Source organism: Pelophylax lessonae (assembly GCF_965119305.1).
Source record: "Pelophylax lessonae genome assembly, chromosome: 5".
Taxonomy (NCBI): Eukaryota; Metazoa; Chordata; class Amphibia; order Anura; family Ranidae; genus Pelophylax; species Pelophylax lessonae.
The window spans coordinates 266113489-266140107 of NC_138772.1; the positions used below are offsets into that span (position 1 = coordinate 266113489).

At 43.8% G+C, this 26619-nt stretch overlaps 1 protein-coding gene across 1 annotated transcript in view; it reads left to right on the plus strand.

The window, feature by feature from the left end:
• RPRD1A (regulation of nuclear pre-mRNA domain containing 1A) overlaps positions 1-26619 on the plus strand; it is a 145802-nt gene that overhangs the window by 43897 nt on the left and 75286 nt on the right. The window contains exons 2-3 of the mRNA XM_082259865.1: positions 5079-5208; positions 11706-11812. Coding sequence (XP_082115991.1) covers positions 5079-5208; positions 11706-11812 — 237 coding nt within the window. The remainder of the gene's footprint in view (positions 1-5078; positions 5209-11705; positions 11813-26619) is intronic.

Sequence of the window (26619 nt, forward strand, 5' to 3'; positions counted from 1 at the left end):
GAGCAAGAAGAGAGGGTAGATCAGTTCCTACATACAGTGATACTGGAAAAAAAGGGTGGCGCTCACTGGTGTGTATAAGTAACTGTCCTCTATGGATGAAAAGACTGTAGAATGTCTCCTTAAATAGAATGAGCATTTATTGAAAGCATAAGTGAATAAACGGTTAAAATATTGCCACAACAGTCCTGGACCTCCTTGGGTTGCTATGAGATACCAAGGAGAATGAAAATCAGCAAATAATACTCGGTGTAACCTGGGGATCTGCTGGCGTCCCGCTTGATGAATAAATAACTGATGGGGAATAGGGTACCTCGAGTGGCGCCTAAGCGCCGTTGTCAGGCTCAGAGGGGGGACGTTGTCAGGTTCAGAGGGGGGACGCTTTTCTAGTATTGCCAATTCATGACTTCATCCCATGTTTAGGGTTTGGCAGCCTTGGCAAGTCACAATCTATTGGTCATTCACATGTTACTGCTTTGTTCGGTTCCATCATCATCTAGGGACATTTCTATAGGATCAGCGCCTGGACTATTTTTTTGTGTATTCCTACATTCAGTGAGACCATGAAGAATGACCGTCTGCTGCCCTCTGACAGAAAGTTAGATCACAGCAGCAAAAAAAAAAAAAAGAATTTGGAGCAGGTACTAAGAATACATACTTGGATAGAGCATAGAGTTTTTAGAGCCCGTTCACAGCAGGAAGCATGCGCTCCCCTGACAGATCATTTATTTGATGGATTTACATGAATGCGCAAAATATATGGCAGGCACGACTTTTAAAAATATGCCACACCAAACCGCATGATACTGCAGTGCCATGAAATTTGATGGCCGCAATACACACACGTTCTCTAGATCCATATAACAATGGCACATGTGTGAGTCTAAAGAGGACAGTGCATTCCCGCGTGGTGTCTGGAAATTCACTCAGAAACACGTGCTTTCTTCACTGCAATTGGTGGTAACATGCCCTTAAATCAGAATTAATGTGACTTTATCTCTGTTCACTAACTTTAATTAATTTCTCCTCTTGTGTCTCGCATGTCTGCATACAGTACATAGCATCTATTGCAGGAATAAACAACTTTTCCCTCCAAAAATTGTAACTTTTTTTTCTCCTCTGGAGGGTTAGATACAGTATATATTTAACTATTCTGTCTCTTAACACCAGGGTTCTTTTTGTAAATTATCTTTATTTTTTCAGGCAGAGCGTTTCTCAGATGTTTGTCTTTTTGAGCATATTTCAATGTTAATTGAAGAAATGTTTTACTTTTTGTGTTGTATATAATAATCCAGAACTCTTTGCTCTACTATTTTACTTTGTCTACCAAAATTGGTTCCCTAACTCATACCTTTCTAATCTCTTTCTCAAAAAATAGATTCTATGATAATCAGTCTGGATAAACCTCTCTCCTAATAATAAGAAATATGTGATGAAATCCACTTCCGTAGAACAATTTCTTTGTATTATCACAATTTGACCTTTCAGGGCATTACATAACCATTAAAGAAAAAAGCTGCTTGAAAGGGTTATGTTCCTATTGTGGTTGGTTTTTATCTTGTACAAACACCTAAAGCTCTAAAAAGGTAATGCACATCTTAAAGTATTGCCAAAACTATTACTATACAGGATTTATTAAACTGCAGCAGTTTGTGCAGCCCTTTCAAAAATAAAGGGAGATATGAACACCAGTAGTCAACGTGTTTCCTCTAATATTTGTAACGGGGATTAGAAATATACAATTTTTAACATTTAATTTGCTAATATATTTATATATCCCATTATAAATCTCAAAAAATTTTTACATTGCTGCCAACCCTCAAGTCCACCTGAAGGAGGGTGTAGGGTAAGCAATTGGCACCTGCACAAATGATAGGCAGGTATGAGGCTATACACCATATCCTAGACTGGTGCACAAGGGCATTGGTATCAAAAGGATCACCATTCCGATGATACCCAGGGTAATTCAGGGGTTTGACAGCCAAACCTGCCTAACAACTCACAAATGACATGGTTTCTAAGAAACGCCCAACCTACCCTGGATCAGCATAGCATCCCCAGCCAAGGAGTGAGGTGTAGGAACCTTAGGCACAACAGTAAGAAGAGTTTTCTGATTGGGAACAATAAGTAGGAGGGAATCTAAGGGGACTTCCATAGAAGGTTGCAGCTCAGCCATAGGAGGGTGTATCTCCTTTTGATCAGGTCCCAAGAAGGCTGTCAGACTTGAGCTGGCTATTGATGGATCTTTTTATTTTTTTGATCATCCAGCTGGTTGATTGAACACAAATTTTCCAACAAGCTGTATGGCAGAAGTCGATTATTGGATCAACTTTTCACGAACAGGAGCAGCCATAGCTGGATCAAAATGTATCTGGTTCCTGCTGAACTGGCAAAATTTTGATCCATCTATGGCAAGCTTTACCCCATTCCCCACATGGTACATCAGCAGCAGGGTCCCAGCTTGTTCTGACTGTTGACTATCCTAGGGAGTTCATGGCGAACCAATGATGGACACTTCCTTCCAAGCCAGACAAGAGAGGCACTCAAGTGCTGAATCATCACTCTTTAACATGGAGACCATTACTAGGGGAGGAGAAGGGGATGCCTTGTCTCTGGGAGAAACAGTGCAATTAGGAATGATACCCTCAGCATTGTCCAGCATGTTGAACCAGGTCACTTGCCTTTCAACTTCTTGAAGATGAATATCCTGCAGCTCTCAAGATGATGTCCATTGAAGAACAAGCAGAACACCAACTATCAGAAGGATTCCCTGATGAAGCGGCAATTAATCCCAAGCATGAAGATACACCTTTCAAGTCCTTGTAGGTTGAGGAGAAAAAAATCTCCAAATTCCCCGCCAGAGACTTGCAGATTGCACCTGGGACCCTATCCCTGCCAGAGACAGATTGTGCCTGGTACTTCTTGGTCTAATGAAATCATCTTGATGTCGTGTCCAGGGTACAGACTTTCACAGAGAAAGAGAGACAGCTTAAGGAGATGCCCAACTAAAGGGTCTAGCCAAAATGTTCATGGTGTGGCCTGAGCACCCAATATCTTTTAGATTGTAAGCTTCTCAAGAGCAGGGCTGTCCTAACCCTAGAGACTTGAATTGTATTGTCTCCCTTTTTATTTGTATAGCCATTGGTGCTATATAAATTCTATACCATAATAATACCTGTTCAGTAGTATGCCTGTTAATATGGGTTACTAAGGGGCCTTTCACACAAGCATTCAATCTGGATCTGTCAGTTTTTAGAAAGATTGATAAGCAGATTTAAATTGACGTATGTCTGTTTTACATGTGAGTCAGCTTATGTCTACAGATAAACGAAAGAGGTCTGCTTCCTTTTTCTTTTTTTGCCGACATGAATGGATGTGGTCTGTTTGTTTTTATACACCTTTTTTTTCCACCTATATGACTATTTTTTCAACAACTAAAAAACAGAAAACGGATGGGAAAAATAGATATATACTGATGTGAACTGTAGGATTACGTTTTTTTGCCTTTTTTTTTTTTTTTCCATTTTCGTGACGCAACTGATGTCACTCTTGTAAAAGGACCCTATAGTATCCATGATGAAGAAAACCAAAAACCCTCAAAGGGGAGAAGCTTCACCACACTCTGAAGGGGCTTAGGATTCTACAGGGTGTTTCCTGACTTTGTACTTAAGTACTTAAAGCTTATCTCCAGCTTACAGTAAAGTTTAGTGAATTATTACAAATCTTCCTCTGAACGATGGAGTCAGAGATCCTCGGCCAATCAGAGGCAGCTTTGTATTAATTTAAAGAAGTGAAAGTTCCCATCTCACGGCCAGAACACAGAATTGTATACTGTATGTAGCTGGGGCTACATACAGAGCACACAGCGAACACCTCTAGTATTAGGCCCCTTTCACATGGGCCATCCAGGTGCCCAAAAAGGAGAATGTCTGGTTTGTCTGAAAAACGGACAGGCGGACCTGACATTCTCCTCTATGGGATGTAAACTAACTTTTAAACTTGTAAACTAAAAAACAAATGGAAGGGGGTCCATTCCCCTCAGTCTGGCCCATAGAGCATAGCAGGCTGTATCCCATGTCTGCTCTGCATAAGACCTGTCATCAGGCATCTCTGCTCAACTCAGCAGGGGATCAGCGGATAGATCCCCCGCTGAGAAAAACTGGATTTGGCCCATGTGAAATGGACCCAAAATCGAATAGTTTGTTTGGACCAAGCTAAAAGCTGGTCTACTTCACTAAAAGATGGGGATCAGTTTTAAATAGCAGATGTAGTGGAAAGGTCTGTGAAGCTGTAGGAACTCTAAGAGACCCTAGGCCATGAAAAGTTGTGTGATACTCCAGATGCAGGGTACAGTGCAAGTTGATAACCCCACCTTTTTTTTGCATTAGGCTTGGACCAAAGATGGTAACTGGGGTATCAGGCTCTGTTTATTCCAGACCCGGCCAGGGAGGGTCCAAGATAGTCTCCCAGGGATGCCACCTGATCGCACAAACAGACATAAGGTCCAGAGTTGATATGGCAGTCCTGTGGACATGGGGCAGGGCATGCTCCTCCCTTGAAGCTTAAGAAAACTTCAATGAAGACAATCCTATAATCAGGTTCTACATAACAAGCTTCAGTTTTTTCAGGGGATTCCAGATCATACCCCCAAGACCACTGGTCGTGTATGGGGCTGGGTTCACCTGAAGCAGTAGGACTGTCTTCGAAACTACTTATTGCATTGGGTAGCAGAAAGGAACTAGTCCCAATGTGAAGCAAGGCTTCAAGTACCCTTAAACCTGGGCAGCTAGTCTGCATTTTTTTTTTTTTTTTTGCACAGCTGGTTGCTGCTATGTTCATAAACCATTTTGTTATGTTGATGCAGATTAAAATGAGAGGGGTTATCTGTCCAAAGTTCTGATCTGGCTAAGATTCTTGGAATTGATCTTACTGAAAAGCCTAACTTGTTTTTTTTGACAGGTGACACAGGTAAAACGGAACAACAGAAGAAAAAAAGTAGATTGATAGAGATGTATTGGTAATCAAAAGTTATTTAATGCATTATTCACTGTTTTTGTTTTGTTTTTTTCTTGGTCTTACAGCAAAGCCTAGTAGAAAGTTGACTTTTCTGTACCTGGCGAATGATGTGATTCAAAACAGCAAGAGAAAAGGGCCTGAATTTACAAAAGATTTTGCACCTGTTATTGCGGAAGCATTTAAACATGTTGCAAGGTAGGTTCCTGATTAGAGTCATCTTTTTCTTTGTTTGTAGACTTGGGTCTGTTTATAACAATTAACAAAAAGAGATTACTTTTCAGTTAGCTACGTTTTCTATATTTGAAAGTTGGGCTGTTGACATTAAAGTGATACTAAAGTCTTTATTTTTTTGTTTAAAAATAACAAACCTGTCATACTTACCTGCTCTGTGTAATGGTTTTGCACAGAGCAGCCCAAATCCTTCTTTTCTCGAGTCTCTCGCAGGCGCTCCTGGCCCCTCCCTCCTGCCGAGTGCCCCAACAGCAGGCAGCATGCTATGGGGGCAGCCAAGCCACTGCTCTGTGTGTCCATTCCACCCCCACTCTCTCCTCAGGGGCTCACTGAATTTTATTCACCTCAGCGGGGCCAATGGCGCCCCTTGCTGTGTCTCATCCAATCAGGAGGGAAAGTCCCAGACAGCTGAGTCTCTTGTGCAACGTTGCTGGATCGAGATGGGGCTCAGGTAAGTATTAGGGGGGCTGCAGCACACAGAAGTTTTTTTATCCTAAAGTGATTATAAAGGCAGAAGGGTTTTTATCCTAATGCATTCTATGCATCAAAGTAAAAAGCTTTCTGTGTGCAGCAGCCCGGGTCCCAGCGATGTGCTCCAGTGCCTCAGCCATCTGGGACTCTCCCTCCTGATTGGCTGAGACACAGCAGCGGCACCATTGGCTCAGGCTGCTATCAATCAAAGCCAGTTATCCAATGAAGAGAAAGAGCAGGACCGAACCGTGGCTCCCTGTCTGAATAGACACACAGAGCTGCGGCTTGGCTCGAGTGCCCCCATAGCAAACTGCTTGCTGTGGGGGCACTCGACAGAAGGAAGGGGCAAGGAGAGAAGAAGAGGATCTGGGCTGTTCTGTGGAAAACGACTGCACAGAACTGGTAATTATAACATGTTTGTTATTTTTAAAGAAAAAACAAAAACTAGACTTTATTACTTTAATGCATAGAGTGCATTAAGATAAAAAAAAACCTTCTGCCTTTAGAACTATTTTAAGTGGAAAAAAATGTTTAAAGAAAGTAGGTTGGTGGAAAGAAACTACTGATTGGGCAAAGTTGAGTAAAAAAAAATCATCATGCCATGAAGTATATTAATAAGGATGTGATGTGACGTGACATGCACCCAAAAACCACCTAAAATCCCCTGGTTTCCTGTACATTCACCTGGTGAAAAATACATCCACTGAAAGCAATATCTGTTCCTAAAAAAGAAGCTTAATGTAACATCCTACTGATACATGCATTCTAAATGGTTAACTCCTGAATTAGGACAAAGAAACTGGAGAGTTTTTTCCAGAGTTCCCTGTGAAATCACTGCTTCTAAGACCAAATGTTTAGCTTAATCCATAGAAAAAACGTACCCCCCCCCCCCCAAGTGAAGATATCACATTTAAAACTGATCTCTGGGGGGGGGGGGGGATAAATAGGTAATATTTGTATCCTGAACCTGCATGCTTTTTAAATCTTTGTTTGTGGACCTACTGTAGCCAGACTAATAAAGCTTGAGGCAAAAGATGTGTTGTGCCCTTGCAGTGTACTGATGGGTTCAGTTTAATACATTTTTTAATAGTCAAAAGACGGTGGGATCATATGCTTAGTGCATCCTTTTAACACCTGTGCAAAATAGCCTAAAGTGTTTGTTCACCTAAAACTGATGTTTTAGATTAAAATTGTACTCCCCCTTGAACTTAAAACTAAGATACATGCAGCACTACTTGCTTAATGATATAAACACATTACATGCATATGTAAAGTGAAAGATTTTTTAGTCAACGTATATTTTAATTTATTGAACTTCCTGGTTTTCGTAGGCACAGGTGACCTATCCAGTGCCTTCCAGCTGTCCCCTGAGAATGCTATGCCACCAGTGCCTTCCAGGGAGATCTTGTATGTAAATTGCGAGATTTTATAAGTTCTCATACAGCACATGCGCAAGATCAGGTGCTGATTCAATAGTGGGCTTGCACAGAAAATGCGAAAGGGGATGCCATACATCGGTTAGACCGTAGAACATCCATGGAGGTCCTTAGGTTGCAGTTGTTATACCTGGATGATGCCTGCACATGCAGGTATTATCCTGGTATCAAAACTTGCAGCTGTAGGGATACAACATTGTTAGGGATTTTACATGTACCTCTTTGGGTATAATAAACAACTAACCACTTATTTTTTAAATAATTTCACATATCTCTATTTAAAGCAATACACAATATCTAAAGTGGCCACTTTTGCCAGAACAGACATGACCCTGGATGCAAGCCAGGCCAGCTTGGTAGTTTGACTTAGTTTCTACCTAGAAATTCAATTGGATGCACAATACTGTACCCTTTTGGAGCTTGAAACTCTTGTCTATGTGTCATCTGTTGGACACCTGGCTTAATAATCCACATATAGAGAATCTTTAGATCTGTGGCATTGTCTGTCAATGGATGTGGGCAAGTCTTTTTGAGGGTTTGGAGAAATGCCTCACGAGCCCACCAGGCTACCTATCACCAACTACCATACAAAAGGATACAGTATTTGACGAGATCTGGGGCCCTGACGAAGCGGGTCAGCCCGTGAAACGTGTTTGCTACAAAAAATTGGATCTTAAAACCAGGACAACATCATACTGGTAATGTGATAACTTGTTTTTAAAACAAACCTCATTTTAGATATTATGTAGTGCTTTTAATAAAGACGTGAAATTGTTTTTACAATAAGTGGTTAGTGTTTATTATACCCAAGGAGGTACATGTAAAATCCCAAAATTTTGTATTGCTATGTCTGTTCCCATAGGGATTGTACCTCCTTAGGGTAAGAATTGGTTTACACTCTATCCCCATACATGATATTTTGTCCAAAATTTGCATCTGGCATTTCCCTTTAAGGCAGAAGTGATTTGCCACTTGATCACTTCTGCTGGAGCAGAAGGGGGCCACCCTCCCATCAGCACCTTTTCCCATGTCGTTCTATTGCGGAGCCCGGGTGCAATGCAACCAGCGGCGACCAAGGCACTATACAGAACAGATGTTGTTCCTCCCTCTCTCTGACCCTGGAAACGTTGAGGATTTAGTCACTTCTGGTTTCGGTTCCTTGTTTATCTGGCCATTACTGGCCAGGGAAGCAGCTGATCAGACCGATCTGTGTCTGATTGAGTGCCAGAGGAGAGATTTGGATTCGAAAATACCTCATATCTCTCCATAAAGAGGACCTGTCCCGGCCCATGCCGTCTCGACGGATATTGTTCATCCCTTGTGATGGCAATAAAGTTAATCCAGAAAAAAAATAATTAAGAAACAGTGTAAAAAAATGTTTTGGATAAAATAAATATTAATAAAAAAAGGAATCTACTTCTGGCAGATATGTGGCACGAGATCACCAACAACTGCCGCCCACCACCAGAGTCTCCATACTAGCATGGAGACATTTCAGGGCACGCACCTCTGTCTCCCCTATACTGTGCCCAATCCCGAGGAAGATAGACATATTCCAACACCTAATCCCTAACTTATCAATTACACTACTTAAAAGCCAGGGCATTAATCATTTAGAAGACATCATCGTAGACCGCGCACCTATGCCGTTGGAGGCCATGATGACCAAATTCTCCCTATCTCCTCAGGCCCAATTCACGGGCATGAGCATCTTACACTTTATTAAAACCCATGGTCTACCCAAACATGAACTCCACGTCGATCTATGGGCCTTTCTCACGTTCGAAAAACCCAAACGTAAAACTATTTCTCTGCTATACAATATTTTAAATGGAAAAACCCAATTCACCAAAACCAAAGCCATTATCAAATGGGACCTAAATAAGACGTTCACCCACAAAGACTGGCAGTTAGCTCTGAAATTAGTAGATCGAACCTCCCACTGCACTAGCCACAAAGCATCATCCATAAAAATCATAACGCGTTGGTACAACACCCCGTACAGACTATCAAAAATCTCCTCCTCCTATTCCCTCCTATGCTGGCTGGTATGTGGACAGGTAGGAACCCTTTACCACTCCTTATGGTCTTGTCCCAGTCTCACCAGTCTCTGGAATCAGATCTTCAAACTAATGAGCTCCCGTACAGGACTAATACTTAAACCAGATCCTGCACTAGCAATTCTCGGCCTAGGCATTGATAAAATTCCCCCAGACCTTAGAACAGTCACATCACACATTTTCCTAGCAACCTGTCTCCTGCTACTTAGGAATTGGAAATCCACCGTCACACCCAACCGATCAGATGTAGTCAATAATGTTAACCAAAACTGCGTCCTTGAACACGTTAGCAATGTCTAGGATGACACTTGAAAAATGCGCAAACACATGGTCCATATGGCACAATACCATGACTTAAACACTTATAACAGGGAAGCTACTAACCGGAGACGTTTATAATTATGACCCTACTGTGATACCGGAGGAGAGAGCGGGGCGGGTGGGGCGGTGGTCCCTACGGGGGCGGCGAGGTCTTCGGGCACAGGTTGTTCCCATTGGGGTGCCCGGGGCTGGGCCGCCTTCAGCGGGGACCTCCACGGCTCTGTGTATCCAAGTTGCTCATATGGTATCCTATCCTTCCACTCTACCTTCTCTGCTGATAATCACCCACCCAGTGAATATTCCTCTAAGTGTCTGTGATCAAACCTTACAGCATATTCATAAAATGATCGTTGATTCCTTCCCTTTTGCTATGTTATTGCATATCACTTGTTACCGTTCTAAAATGTACATGTACTTCTATTTCGGCTCTGCTTCACACATTGTACGTGTTAATGTTTCATTTTCTGTTTCTGTATTGCATATAAACTCAATAAAATTTTACTTTGAAAAAAAAAATAAAAAAAATTCATTTTCTTGTACAATTTTCCTTTAGATTTACCAAAGCCATATAATAAGAGGTCAAACCTAAACACTTTCCATTTGTATGCAATCAGGCAGGCCCTTGCACTGCATATAGTGCCTTTTAAAAAGTATTCATACTCCTTGAAATTTTCCACACTTTGTCAAGTTATAACCAAAAACGTACAGTAAATGTATTTTTTGGGGATTTTATGTGATAGACCAACACAAAGTGGCACATAATTGTGAAGTGGAAAGAAAATGATAAATGGTTTTAACATGACAACATGTGGAAAATGTCAAGGAGTATGAATACTTTTTCAAGGCACTGTAGTTGAAGGTAAATCATGTGCCTCTTTGTGTTCGTCTATCACATAAAATCCCAATAAAATACATTTAAGATTTTGGTTTTAAAATGACAAGAGGAAAATGTCAAGGGGTATGAGAACTTTTTCAAGGCACTGTAGTTGAAGGTAAATCTAAAGGTAATTGATAAGGAAATATGTATAATGTATGGCCAGGTTTGATGACTGAAAGTTGGTAGGTAAAAAAATGAATGCAGCAGCTTTTATTGCCTCCTGTACAACTGAGTGCATTCCAGACAGTTCTGTATAGGAAAAACTGACACTGGATGGTTTTAGGCTTGACAGGTCCTTCCTCCCATACATTCCTGTTGGCCAGTTACTATAGTGGGCTGCCTCCCTGCTGATTTAGGAACGTGAGTTTTGGGTAAGAAGGGGGCATGCAAGCTTAGATCAAGAAGTGCAGAGCTTTGCTAGATCACAATGGCCTTGCCTACAGGTGTACGTGGGCAATGAAAGCTGCTGTAAGTATGTGCAGGCACCTGCATTGAATACCTAATAGCAGATTTCAGTATTTAAAGAGGAACTCCTGTCATTTTTGTGTTTATTAAAAGTCAGCAGCTACAAAAAGTGTAGTTTCTGACTTTTAATAAATACACACTCAGGATACAGCAATGTGGTCACCCGAATGTCGCTTCTCTCCCTCTCCTCTCCCTATAGCCGGCATTTCAACTGTGGGCACCCGGCTGTGAGAGCTTGTGGCTTTTTTACAGCCAGGTGCGCGCTGCGCCTTCTGAATGGTCCAAAAGTCTTCTGTGATGTGTCCCAGAAGACTGCAGGGATGGAGGGGAAGGCGATTTGAGTGGAGGTGGGAGCGGGTACCTGTCAAAAATAGGTACATGTTTCCTGCCCCAAAAAAAATGACATGCCAAATGTGGCGGGGGTGGAGCTCCGCTTTAGGCAACGGAGTCACTTTTATCTCTCCCACTAAAATATAACCGCTAAACCCTCCATTCAGTCCTAACATTTAACCTTACCCTTAGAGTGGACTTTGTGCTAACCTAGCCTCCAAAACTAGGTGCAAACACTAGCCCCTATCCATCTACTATGCAGCTTCCAGAGAGAGACTACATGTCGGCAGTTTGGAATAGGGACTAGGAGCTTCAGCTACCTGATCTTGCTAATAGTCTCCTACAACTTTAAGGATTACGTCATTGACTCAGCCTAACACCATTCATTTTGTAACTGAAATTATATATCAATTTAGGTATACTTATGTAGCCAGCCTCTCAATTATTTTTTTTCTTTTTTAGTTTTGCCTTTTTATTAATAACTTAATTATTTTGCCGTAGTGAAACAGATGAGAGCTGTAAGAAGCATTTGGCTAGGGTCCTCTCTATATGGGAAGAGAGGGCTGTGTATGAAAACGATATACTGGATCACCTGAAGACAGCTTTATGTAAGTTCAATAAGTCATATTTATTAAGAGTGTATGCATTTTACCAACAATAGAGTTTGAAGATGTTTTGGAAAGTCTTCCCTAAAGTTGTGGTTTTTTTTTTTTATGTTTTTATATTTTTTATCTGATACATTATATATACTTGTAAAAAACCCTCTTCATAATTTCAAAAGGCAGTAATGATTTACTGTATTTCCTGTATGATATATATTTTTAGATTTACATTATGTTATACAGGTTAGTATTCTGAAACACTGGGTTAAACTGCTACTTTCAATAGAATTGGACTCTGGCAAAGCTGTAGGGACAGCCCAGTATAACCCTTCCCACTCCCAGCATACCTCAGTTTTTTACTAGTTTCTTTCAGAGCAGAAAAAAAATGTCTGTAGCAAACCCTATTCTTTATTTTTTTTTTAAGTGCTATCGTTACTTTTTTTTTCTAGCAAGATTCTACGATTACTGCAAAATACGTGGGGCTCAGTTTTATAGCTGTATCAGCTACTCATTTGCTTTGCCCTAGGGGAGCTGTATGTGGACCTCGCCATGAAGAGGATGTGGGGCCAACCAGTAATTATGCCCTTTTGCACTGGATCCTGCATTTGGCACTTGACTGCGCAAGTGGCTGCTCTACAGGTTTAGGGCCTAGGTTGGTGCAACCTAGTCCCTGAAGACTCCTTAGGGAGTATGCCCACTAGAATGCAAAGACTGTCTAAACTGGGTGTACCTCACCAAAGCTTTTGCACAGGAGCTTTCCAGTACCTAGTTGCTGTGACTGTCACAGAATGCCCCCAGACTGCCACTGCATAATTTTGATGGCTTGCTCCTCTTTCTTTACAGGAGCCTGTGGTGTGTATTCTACCTCTCTCTAAGGATTATTTTCTTAAAGCTCTGGTACTTTGACTTGGTCACAGTAGTTGGTGGGCTGGCACTGAGCTGGTCTTACGGCGATCTCTGGTTATTTCCACTCTGGGGTCGTTCACTTGACTACATTGATGTGACATGTCCGCAACTCTTTTTACATTTGTTGCAGGCCAGAGTACATGGCTGCGACACATTTTTTTTTTTTTTTGCATTGCACAGTAAGTGCATGTCTTTGACTCTTTATAAATTTTATAGTTGTGCTTTCCTAGTGCTCTTGCTCTGCAACACAAGTGCCCTATGTGCATGCCTGCTTTTTCTCTGCCTCTTCTGCAATCAGCCTGCACAGGACACAATGCTGACTCCACATGTGAGTTCGGAGTCAGTCATCCTCACATTTAGCTACAGTAACTTGGCCATAGAAGGTTTCCTAATCCCTCCTGCTTTTTGGAGCTGGGTGTCTTTGAGTATGCCTAATTGCAAAAGTACTGGTTCTGCCTTCTCAAGGTTCATTACCAGCTTTAGGACAGCTTGCAGCATCCATGCTTTGCACCCAGCACCAACAGCCTGGGCCACAGTCCCTGCTTAAGTCTATCTGCTCCTTGGAGTGTTCTTTAGCGCCGTCCAGTATAACACCCTCCTTAGTCCTCTGGGGAGGAAGTTTTCCCAACGTTTAGGCAAAAAAATCTCTTATGTTTGCTGACTCAGTATGCAGGGGCTGCAAGTGTTTTTATAAATGCTCTCCTCCACAGTTATCTTTGATGTTCCTGCAGCTGCTTCTGCACAGAGCAGAGAACAATGAAGAATCTCACCTATCCTTCATGGGTTATTTGGGGCTGAGGAGGTTCAGGCCTATGAAATCTCACCTTGGTAAATGTTCCCTATTCAGTACTCATGAACGCAGTACTACATGCCTAGAGTTGGAGTAACCTGAATCTCATGTTCTCAAGGTTACTGGTCTGACCTTATTAGCCCCCAACCAAAACCTTGCCAATACATGTGCTACCGCAGTTGGTTTGTATACTGATTGGGCATCTCCAGGTAAGCAATTTTCTCCTCCTAAGCGTTTTGCCAAACAATACCCTATGGAGGAAACATTAGTTTAGAAGTGGGCCTACCCTGTGCTAGACCTGGCCCCTTCTTGTCTTAAACCTCTACCTATCCTTGTCTCGGACATTCCAGCGTTTAAAGACCTGGTGGACAAACTGCTTGAAGTCCTTTCCAAGCCTCTACAGCAGGGGTCCTCACACATTTTAAACAGGGGGCCAGTTCACTGTCCCACGGACACTGTTGGGAGCCGGACTATAATTTGAAAAAAATATGAACAAATTCCTATGCACATGTTTTATTTGTAGTGCACAAAAAACAGGAAAAACAATACAATATTTTAAACCATTGCCTCAGGAACTAAAGTGCAAGCAGTGCCTGTATGAACCCCTCAGAGCTGAAGACCTGACCCACCAAACTAGTGAATGACCACAAGTCCCAGCATGAACCCGTGAGATCTAAGGGGTCACATTCTTAAATCTCAGGGGCTCATGCTGGGACTTATAGCCATAAACTAGTTGGGGGGCTGTCATGTCCTCAGCTCTGAGGGGTTCATGCTGGGACTAGTAGTCCTTCACTTTTGGGGGGTCACATTCTTAGATTTCAGGGGCTCGTGTTGGGGCTTGTAGTCCTTCACTAGTTAGGAGGGGGTGTCACGTCCTCAGCCCTGAGGGGTTCATGCTGGAACTTGCAATCCTTCACTTGGCCATGGCCCTGTGGGTCCTGCTGGCATGGCCTGTGGGTCCTGCTGGCCGCTGGCCTGTAAATTCTGCTGGAAACTGGCCATGGCCTATGGGTCCTGCTGGCCGCTGGCCATGGCTCCCAGCAGGACCAACAGGCCATAACCGACAGGGACCCACATGCCATGGCCAGCTTCCAGCAGGACCCACAGGTCATGACCAGCAGGACCCACAGGCCATGGCCAGCAGGACCCACAGGCCATGGCCAGCAGGACCCACAGGCCATGGCCAGCAGGACCCACATGCCATGGCCAGCAGGACCCACAGGCCATGGCCAGCAGGACCCACAGGCCATGGCCACCAGTACCCACAGGCCATGGCCAGCAGGACCCACAGGCCATGGCCAGCAGTACCCACAGGCCATGGCCAGCAGGACCCACAGGCCATGGCCAGCAGGACCCACAGGCCATGGTCAGCAGGACCCACAGGCCATGGCCAGCAGGACCCACAGGCCATGGCCAGCAGGACCCACAGGCCATGGCCAGCACAGGACCTGACAGCCAGACAGTGTTGGGGGCTATTTCCTATTTTGAGGTTACTGGGTGGGCAGGGCACTGGGGCAGGGTAAATGGGGTGTATGTGGAGGGGGTGGGAGATGCGATGTGGGGGTCAGCTGAGGGTGTCAGGGTGTCTCACCTCAGCGATGCTGATGACAGCTCAGCAGGTCCTTGCTTGGCCTCTTGGGGGTGGTGACCACTTCAAGCTGCAGCCAGTGCCCAGCCCAAGCCAGTCACATGCGTCCTCTGGCAGGCTGGCGCTCCCTTCCTCCTGTCCGAATACTCCAGGTCCAAAATAAGCTGCTCTCACTCTTTTTTTAAAAACTTCAGGCTGCACTGTTGCAGCCATCCAGCGCCCAGCCAGATGCGCCGTGTGCCGCGCCTCTGCCCGCCTTCAAAGTCTCCAGGAGTTGTAGTTTCCTGCTACGCGCCCCTGCTCAGTTCTCCCCACCCACCGCCACAAGGAACTTGAGCTCGGTCAGGACTACAACTCCCAGAATGCAGTGCGGCAGTAACACAGCCAATTGGCGGCCGCCACAGCCAAATTCCTGCACACGCAAAAAAAAAATAAGTCAGCAGACAGCGGCCGTTTTGATTATAGGTTAGGCAGCCTCGGAGGGCCAGCGGCCAGGTTCAGGACCCTGGCGGGCCGGATGAGGCACCGGGCCGTAGTTTGAGGACCCCTGCTCTACAGATCAAGCATTTTTTAGTGCACAAATCCGCTTATCCGACGATCTGAAACAGATGTCTATATTTGAGCACTTGTGCTCATCGGACCTCCCTGCTGGGGGAGTGATCTCTCAGCTCTTGAAACCACCTACAAAGTCCTATCACAGTGGTGCTTCGCTATCCTTGCTGGTACTAAGTATGTCCTCAACTATCCTGCGACCTGCTTTCGCAACTGCAGGGATTTGGGAACTCATTACCATGCCTGCTGGACCTGTCCGATAGTTGGCTCATTGCGGTCTGATATCTTTAGCCTCCTCTCATAGTTGTTTGATTTTGACATCCAATCAGACCCCCCCCCCCCGGGTTGCTCTGTTAAACAAGTGCCCACCAGAGCAGACCAATAAATTCTGGATGAACCCTCTGCACACTGCTACAGTATCTCACAAATGTGAGTACACCCCTCACATTTTTGTAAATATTTTATTATATTTTTTCATGTGACAACACTGAAGAAATTACACTTTGCTACAAAGTAAATAAGTGAGCGTACAGCTTGCATAACAGTGTAAATTTGCTGTCCCCTCAAAATAACTCAACACACAGCCATTAATGTCTAAACCGCTGGCAACAAAAGTGAGTACACCCCCAAGTGAAAATGTCCAAATTGGGCCGTCAATATTTTGTGTGTGTCAGGGACGTAGCCGTGGCTTTGCGGCCAGTGGACGCCGCAGGCAAGTGCCGGTGCGCGCATACGTGCCGGCACGGAGCGTGTGCGTCGTGACGCACAGCGCACCAGCCCGACCCCTATATAAGCTCACTCCCGACTCCATCCTGTGCTGATTTATCGTCAGCTCTCTGTGACTTGTGCCCTGTGAATCTTTCTTGATTACCCGTTGTGACCCTGCTGCCCTCCTGACCCGTCTGATCTCTCTCCAGTGTTTTGACCCTCGGCTTGCCTGACTACCCTTGCTCCTGCTCCCTTCCTGCTCTGACCACCTGTGAATGACCACGGCTTGCCTAACGGACTCCGCTTCTGCCTGCACCTCCTTCTGCTGCAATCCCAGCTTACTCTGATCCACTGCTTGCCTTACCTTGGGACTGATAACCTGTGTATGACCCCTGGCCTGGCTTTGACTACTGCACCAACATTGCTTGACACCTGTGGAGATCCTGGAGAGGTTTTTTGGGTTGATCTCTGGAGAGTTTATAGTTGTGTTTTGCCTCCGTCCCTTAGAGTCTAGTGTGGGGTATGGGTTGGTTTCTCAAGCCAAAGGGTGGGACTTTTACGGGCAAGTGAAAGATACACAGTTGTATAAAAATAAATGGTTGCAATTTATTGCGAATACAATTGTATATTCAATAAAAGAGATATTTTAAAGACATTTGTGGTGATGTGAGGTGTTTGGGTTACAGACCCAAGGTGCATAGAAGAATGCTAGGTTTGGAAAAAGAGTTTCCGTGACAGTGGTGCAATATGTGTGACTTTATTTTTGATGAAAGAGACTCTGTTTTTCCAGGCTGGATTGCTTGGATGTTTCACAGAGAATTCATCAAAACGTTTTGATGAATTCTCTGTGAAACATCCAAGCAATCCAGCCTGGAGAAACAGAGTCTCTTTCATCAAAAATAAAGTCACACATATTGCACCACTGTCACGGAAACTCTTTTTCCAAACCTAGCATTCTTCTATGCACCTTGGGTCTGTAACCCAAACATCTCACATCACCACAAATGTCTTTAAAATATCTCTTTTATTGAATATATAATTGTATTCGCAATAAATTGCAACCATTTATTTTTATACAACTGTGTATCTTTCACTTGCCCGTAAAAGTCCCACCCTTTGGCTTGAGAAACCAACCCATACCCCACACTAGACTCTAAGGGACGGAGGCAAAACACAACTATAAACTCTCCAGAGATCAACCCAAAAAACCTCTCCATAGACCTTTGGATGGATAACACATCCACTTTTCTCACGATCTCTAGAAAGCAAAACAATCTAAAAACTTCTCCTTTTTACTTCATAAGGTCGCTCAGCAGGACCCTAACATATATTCACTGTAAGCAAGCTAGGAGATCCATACATTTCCGCCCTCCGAGGCATAGAGCCTATTGGAGGAAAGGGAAATCGCATCTCCACAGCCAAACCCTCTATTGTTCCAACAATAGTCGATTTAAGGAAGAAACTCCCTCATTGATAACCATGGAGGACAAACAGGATGGAGACCTAATGGGAACTGAATGGGAAAACCTAATGTCAGCTATTCAGAAAAGTTTTCAAGGAAATGAACAACAAGATTCAGATATTACATCATTATTCAATAATCTCAAAAAACATCTTGAGAGAAAAGCGGCCTTACATTGGCACATAAGATCTTTTGAGAGATACATAACAGAGGAAATTAACCCTGCTGGTCTGAGAATACAAATATTCCCAACCATGGACAACATCACAAACCAGATGAAAAAAGATTGGGAAAATGCCTTGAATGAGTGCTCAAAGAATCTAATGATACTACTTCAAGAAGAATATCTACGCCAAATCAAAAGCCTGGAAAACAACATCAAACTTATCTACGAAAAACTAACACCATTAAAAAGATTGCCCTATATAGCGAACAAGAAAGGAAACTTAAACAACATCTAGAGGAGTACAGTAAGGAAATATTAAAAAAGGAGCAAAAATACTGGAGGGACAAAAACGCATTCAGTCAAAACCGAGCCTACAAATGGTCAAATCCTAGACTAAATAGAAGAACAAACTACAGACAACCTAGAAATGCAGGACAACATTATTCATCAGACTCCTCCTCCTACGCATCAGGAACTGAACAAAGAATGGCAAGAAGGAGAGACGTACAGATCCCCCCACAAAACTATGAAACCGAAGATAGGGAAGAAGAACCTTACACCCTTGAACCTACCTCAACAAATGAAGGAGAAACATCAGCACCCCAGAAAAATCATCAAATGTTCACAAGATCATATAAGCCTAAGGAAAACCCCCCAAAAAAACAGAAAGGTTTTTTAGGGCAAACAGACCCGAAAACCCAGACGAAAACACAAAAACAGACAAAACCATAGAGATGGAAGGTGTAACTATTATAAATCTATCCTCACATATGCTAACTAAAGATCAAACAGAAGTATTGACATTAGGCTTATCTTTTTGCCCCAACAAAACATCAGATACCTTTGAAATCATAAAAGATATCAACTTATTCGCCAGAAAATTGCTCTTTAAAACAATGTACCAAAAAACCCCAACGATAGAAAAACCATCCAACTTGACGGCAGCCGAGCTCAGAGCAATCAGAGACTTGAACCTACTCCTGGAAGAAGGAGGCCTGAAGGATTGGCCGGACGAAGACAACCAACCAGAAGGAGATGAAGATGAAGAGGAGGACCACACCACTCAAGAAAAAACAATACCAGAATTTAAAAAGAGATCTCAAAAATTTCCTCCACTCAACTTGAATCCGGCGATTGCTCTATTTGTTCGCGAAACAACCAAAGACATAGAAAAATTAAAAATTAAAAAAGATTACAAGACAAACAACCTTACTAGAAGACAAAAGTCAGCGATTAAAGAACTGCAGAACCTTGAAGGCATTACAATAAAACCAGCCGACAAGGGGGCAATATTGTACTCATGAGTAATGAAAAATACAAACAAATGTGTTTAAACATCTTGAACAACCCCGTCTGTTACAAACAAATATCGCCAGTAATGATCAACTCCTTCAAAGAAGACTTTTACCAAAGACTAGATAGAGCCCTACAAGAAGGAACAATTACGCAAACACTCTGGACCTTTATGAAAACCAAGCATCCTCGAACACCGACATTCTATGCACTCCCAAAGGTGCATAAAAACAAACGAAACCCACCTGGGAGACCCATCATTTCAGGAAACGGCAACATCACGGAAGCCACAAGTGAGGTCATTGACGCACATCTCAGACCATATGTTACAACATTACCTTCATATATCAAAGACACCGTACACCTCCTACAAACATTAGAGGGCATAATCATACCAAAAAATGCCTTTCTAATTACGGTGGATGTGGAATCTTTGTATAGCAATATTCCCCACAAAAAAGGTATAGAAATTATCAAAAAAACACTGAGCCAAGGAAGTAACACCGATTTAAAGTTCAATAATTTCATTACTCAAATGCTCGAATATATTCTCCACCACAACTTTTTTACCTTTGATGGGGTCTATTATTTACAAACATGTGGCGTAGCGATGGGCAAAGTTGTGCCCCATCCTACGCCAACATATACCTAGGAGCATGGGAACGGGACTTTCTAACAAAGGAGGAAAACGGCTTATATACCGACCACATCACATTATGGCAACGATATATAGACGATATCTTGATTGTATGGGACGGACCGGAAGAGCTAATTGAGGGATGCCTGAAGGCAATGAATACAAATAATTATAATATGTTCCTCACACTCAATTACAGCAACCATAAAGTCCCCTTCTTGGATACCTGGATTATAAAGGACAAAGAGGGCGCGATACGAACAACTCTATACAGAAAAGAGACAGCAGGAAACACGATTTTACATGCTACCAGTTTTCACCCGACACCCCTCAAGAAAGCCATCCCATACAGTCAATATCTACGACTCAAACGGAACTGTAACTTAGATAAAGACTTCCAAAATGAAGCAAGACTCCTGACAAACAGACTACTTCAAAGAGGCTACACGAAGACTACCCTTAAAAAAGCCTACAATAAAGCGAACCAACAAGAAAGACAACATATCTTATTCCCAACCAAACAACCAGGTGGCAGAAAACACAAAGAAAAAGAACAAGAAAAAGACAACACACGGATTATATTAAGATATACCAACGAACATTCCACCATAAAAAACATTCTTCAAAAGCACTGGCCCATTCTAAAAGAGGACCCCAAAATAAAACATCTGGTTTCCGACAACCCATCAATTACATATCGTAAAGCAGGTTCCTTACAACAAAACCTCATACACAGTGAATTCAAAGAAAACATCAGGAAAGACCCCTGCAAAACTAAAGGAACGTACCCTTGTGGATCCTGTGCTCAATGCAACGTCATTTAAAAAATGTGTGGAAACTACACTACCAAATGGGGAAAAATTTATACCAAGACATTTTGCAAATTGCAAGACAAAGGGAGTGATTTACTTGATGAGATGCGAATGCGGAGCATACTACGTTGGGAAAACAAAACAAGAAATGGGAAAAAGAATTGGAAAACATGTAAACAACATGGAACTATGTAATCCTGACCTCCCACTAGGAAGACATGTAGCGTACCAACATGGCTACAAAATGCCCAAAATAAACTTTATGGCTCTAGACAGAATCCATATTCCACATAGAGGGGGGGATTGGAACAAACGCCTCCTCCAAATAGAACTACGGTGGATACAACGTCTAAAAGCCACCGTACCCCCGGGCCTAAACGAAATAGCAAGCTATCGCCCTTTCTTGGAAGGTTTTGTATCAGGGAAAACTGACTAAAACATAAAACCTCCCTAAAAGCGTAATACTAAATAATGTTCAAAAAAATCCCTTTATGAACACACATATTCGTGACTATATACTAACTCTGACAAAAAACAAAACCCCCCCCTCCCCCCTTCATTTCCACATGACCTCCAAACTTTTTTGTTCTCCAAGGTACAATGAGCCCTTTTTCCTTTCTTTTTCCTTCTGCTGTTAAAACTTATAATACCTTATTATATAAATAAATATATACTCTGCATTATTTATTGTATATTTACATCTTCTCAATATATTTGATACAACTTATTGACCTCTGATGAAATTTTTCAATCATGAAGAACGCACCCGGCACGGAAAGCCCCTGGGCAAGCCAGGGGTTAAACTAGGCACCTCGGAATATACCATCTTCCGTAAGATCCCCCTCCCGGGATCTTGGTTCCTTCCTCCCGTGTCGGCGGCCAATAATGTGCGACTAGTCTCCCGATGCGCACGCACCCCACAGGCGCGTGCGCACAACAGGGAATGACGTCAGTCGCACAAGAAGCCCGGTACGTGCGGCTCACAGTGCGCACACGCGACGGGCTTTAAAAAGGCCGGGGAATCAGCGTCTCCTCACATCACCCTCACACCGAGGGAAATGAGGAGACAGAGCGGACGCAACCTGCGGCGAACCCCCAAACAACCGTAAGTGTTACCTTTCATTGCTAAAATCACCACTCCCTAATAAAAGCACTTTACTTGGCTCCATTTGCCTGTGTCTTTTTCGGAGTTCTAACCAAAACAAGTCACATGTAATTCCAGCATCTAGATACCTGCATAGAACCCAAAAATACAGAGTGGACATTGAGGACGGCTGCACCTGTGCACCGAAAAAATAACTTTTAAGTTATCCTGAGCTGCCCAAAAACCGTGAACTTGCAACATACTTTGTAAGTAATGGAAGACTTACCTTCCTTTTTACACACCTTCTCCAAACATTTGGGATACCAACACTATGTATATATTATACACCTACAGATTGGCCACCATACAAGGACGTCCAGATATATATTTATATATTTTTATATATATTGTTTGCCGCCAAATTTCATCTGCCAATCCAGGCATAAACAGATCATCCAACCAATATCTAGTAAGTTGATGCCACCACCAATAATGTTAGACTTTTCAAAAATCCTTTTATTCAGTATCTCCTGATATTTACCACTCACCATACCTGCAGGTTGCTCACAATTGATTCTCGCTGCGGATCTTCTAAGACTTGAATAAATATCACCAAAACAGGTCAAACGTATGTACTTTCAGTGTTTTTCCTCACCGACATTATGTAACCAACTATATGAAAATATTATGATATATACAGATGATAATTAAATCCGTCACTATCTCTACAGACTTGGTGACACAAAACCCTTGACAAAGGCTACTCTGCTAGCCGAAACGCGTCAAAAAGGGTCAACGTTTTGATGAATTCTCTGTGAAACATCCAAGCAATCCAGCCTGGAGAAACAGAGTCTCTTTCATCAAAAATAAAGTCACACATATTGCACCACTGTCACGGAAACTCTTTTTCCAAACCTAGCATTCTTCTATGCACCTTGGGTCTGTAACCCAAACACCTCACATCACCACAAATGTCTTTAAAATATCTATTTTATTGAATATACAATTGTATTCGCAATAAATTGCAACCATTTATTTTTATACAACTGTGTATCTTTCACTTGCCCGTAAAAGTCCCACCCTTTGGCTTGAGAAACCAACCCATACCCCACACCTGTGGAGATCCTGGAAGTTTTCTCGGGTGCCTACCTGCTCCACCCGTCTGTACTTCACAAGCATCCAGTGCTCCTTGGGACGCTTCACCTCCTTTACCACCTCCAGGGGTGACCCGCACCGAGCTGCAAGGGAAGCCTTCTCAGCACTTCGGCCTAAACCTAGGTATCTGACAGTATAAACCAGCTATGTCAGAGACCGACAGAGGTGCTTCCCCGCTCGAGGCACTGTACCAACAAGTCACCACTTTGACTCAAGCAGTTCAGAGACTCCAGGACGGTTACTTTCAGTTGGAAGGACGAGTGCTGAATCTAGCAGGCTCTCCACCTCCTGCCGATCCCAACCAACCCTCTGCCAGCTCTGCGACTGCTCCCTGGCAACAAGGACTCCTTGAACCTGAACCCCGGGTACCCACACCAGAATGTTTCCGCGGAGAACGGAGGAAATTCAGGGCCTTTAAAAATGCTTGTCTATTATACCTGGCCCTTCAGCCCAGAACCTTCACTTCAGAGACTGTTAAAGTGGGATTCATAATCTCTTTGTTATCAGAGGAACCCCAGACCTGGGTTCATAACCTTGTCCAACACTGAACTCTGTAAACGCCTTTTTTGAGGCAATGGCTCAACTGTACAAGGACCCCCAGTGCACTGTTACGGCAGAGTCGGCTCTGCATGCGTTGCAACAGAGTAAACGCCCAGTAGAGGATTACACCGTTGATTTCCACAGATGGGCCGCCGACACAGACTGGAACGAGGCAGCTCTTAAGTATCAGTATCACCATGGACTATCTGAGGCCCTCAAGGATGAACTAGCTCGGGTGGAGACCCCTGACTCCCTGGAAGGCCTGATCTCGCTAGCAATCCAACTGGACAGACGTCTGCGGGAACGGCGCTCGGAACGCCTTCAAGGTACCTGACCTACCTGGGTACTGCCTAAGGTTCCATCTGCTGCTTCACCTCACCCTGGGCCATCTGCTACCGTGGGGTCGGAAGGAGAACCTATGCAAATTGGCTTAATTCGCTCCTCCTTGACTCCTAATGAGAGACAACGCCGCCAGCAAGCCAATCTCTGCCTCTATTGCGGGGGTTCCGGCCATTTCCTACGCAACTGCCCTGTGAGACCCAGTAAGTGTTACCCACAGACTTTCCTGAACTGTCAAGCCCCTGAGCCGTCCCCTGCTCACCTTATTCTCCCTGTCTCCCTACAGGTAGCAGAAGAGAAGACTCGGCTCCTGGCGATCGTTGACTCCGGGGCGTGCAGTTGCTTTTTGGACTGTGCATTGGCCAAAAGACTGGGGGTCCCCTTACAACCCAAAGAGCAAAGACTTCAGGTTCACCTAGCCGATGGGTCCCTGCCCAGTTCCGGACCTGTCCCTAAAGAAACTTGTCCTATCCTCACCACAACCGACTCCAATCACCAGGAATTTGTCAGTTTTGACGTTTTGTCTTCACTGATGTTCCCCATTATTCTAGGACTTCCATGGCTGCAGGCCCATAACCCCCAGATCGATTGGGTTAAAAAAGAGATCTCTTTCACTTCCGAGTACTGCCGGGACCATTGCCTTCTTTCTGGATCCAATATTCCTGCTACCTGCTTGGCCGTCCAACCAGTACTTGATTCCCCCTTAAACGTCCCTGCAGAATATCAAGAGTTTATGGATGTGTTTGATAATAAGAAGGCCGAAGCTCTTCCCCCTCAGAGGCCCTATGATTGTCCCATCGCACTACTCCCTGGAGCCGAGATTCCTTTCGGAAGAATATTTCCTTTTATCAGAGAAGGAACTAGAAACCCTTCGAACCTATGTCAATGAGAATCTGGAAAAGGGGTTCATTCCTCCCTCCTCCTCGCCGGCAGGGGCCGGTATATTTTTTGTCGAAAAAAAGGATGGCACACTAAGACCCTGTGTGGATTACCGGGAGCTTAACAAAGTCACCATTAAAAACCGGTATTCTCTTCCTCCTATCCCAGAACTGTTCCAGCGCTTTCGATCGGCTCGGATCTTCACCAAATTAGATCTTCGAGGAGCCTATAATCTTGTTCGTATCCGAAAGGGGGACGAATGGAAGACGGCGTTCAGAACTCGCTTCGGCCATTTCGAGTACTTGGTCATGCCCTTTGGGCTATGCAACGCTCCTGCCACCTTTCAACATCTAGTCAACGACATTTTTCAAGAATTCCTGGACAACTTTTTTAATGGTCTATCTGGATGACATTCTCATTTTTTCTTCCACCCTAGAACTTCATCGGACCCATGTTAGAAAGGTGCTGTTTACTTTGAGGAAACATGGACTTTATGTAAAATCAGAAAAATGTGAGTTTGAAAAAGATTCCATTAAATTTCTGGGACTTATTATTTATACGGATTGCATTTCCATGGATCCACAAAAGGTGAAATCAATCTTAGATTGGCCAGCCCCCATTGACAAAAGAGGAGTCCAGCGGTTCGTGGGATTTGCCAATTTTTATAGGAGATTCATGAAGGGATTTTCCATGATTATTTCACCCATTACCCAGTTGACTCGCCAACAGGTCCGTTTCCACTGGTCACAAGAGGCCCAAGCAGCCTTTGACAGATTAAAGACTCTGTTTGTTTCAGCACCTATTCTTCAGCACCCAGACCCGGCCCTGCCTTATGTACTTGAAGTGGACGCTTCGGAAATAGCCACAGGGGCCCTAAAACCCTTCTTCACCCTGTAGCCTTTTTCTCCCCGAAAATGTCCCCTCCGGAAAGAAATTATGACGTAGGTGACCGGGAACTCTTGGCCATTAAATTTGCCTTGGAGGAATAGAGATACCTGCTGGAAGGGGCCACGCACCCGATCATGATATTCACCGACCATAAAAATCTAAAGTACCTTAGAACAGCCAAATGCTTGAGACCTCGGCAGGCCCAGTGGGCCTTGTTTTTCTCCCGGTTCACTTTTCATATAACGTACAGACCAGGGTCCAAGAACGGGAAGGCAGATGCTCTGTCCCGGATGTTTCCGGATACTCCAGAGACAACAGAGCCCAACACCATCCTTTCGGCTCAAAATATTTTGCTTATTCAAGCCGACCTAAAATCAGCAATTAAGCAGGCCTCTGCTCAATGTACAGAGCCTGGAACCTCTCCGTTGTGAAGACGGCAGGGACTCTTATGGCACCAAGAGAAAATTTTCATTCCCTCACAGGTAAAAACCTTCCATGATCATAAACTCGCCGGACATTTTGGGGTAAGAAAGACCTGTGAACTCATTCAACGTCTCTTTTGGTGGCCCAACCTAACTTAGGACTGTAAATCATACGTTGGCTCCTGTTTTAGGTGCCAACGTAACAAGGGGGCTAAAGCCAAGTCCTGAGGCTAGCTGAGACCTCTGCCTATTCCTGAGCAACCTTGGAGGAAACTCTCTATGGATTTTATTGTGGATTTACCGCCCTCAGAAGGGTTCACCACTGTCCTGGTGGTAGTGGACCGTCTCTCAAAGATGGCTCACTTCCTGCCGATGATGGGCAAACCCTCCGCCTTGGACATGGCCAACGTATTTATCAAAGAAGTGGTCAGGTTACACGGACTCCCGGACAACATAGTATCAGATTCTGGAGGGAGCTCTGTAGGTCCCTGTCCATTGACATATGCCTGTCATCAGCTTATCATCCACAAAGTAATGGACAAACCGAAAGAACAAACCAAACCCTGGAACAGTACTTATGATGCTTCTGCAC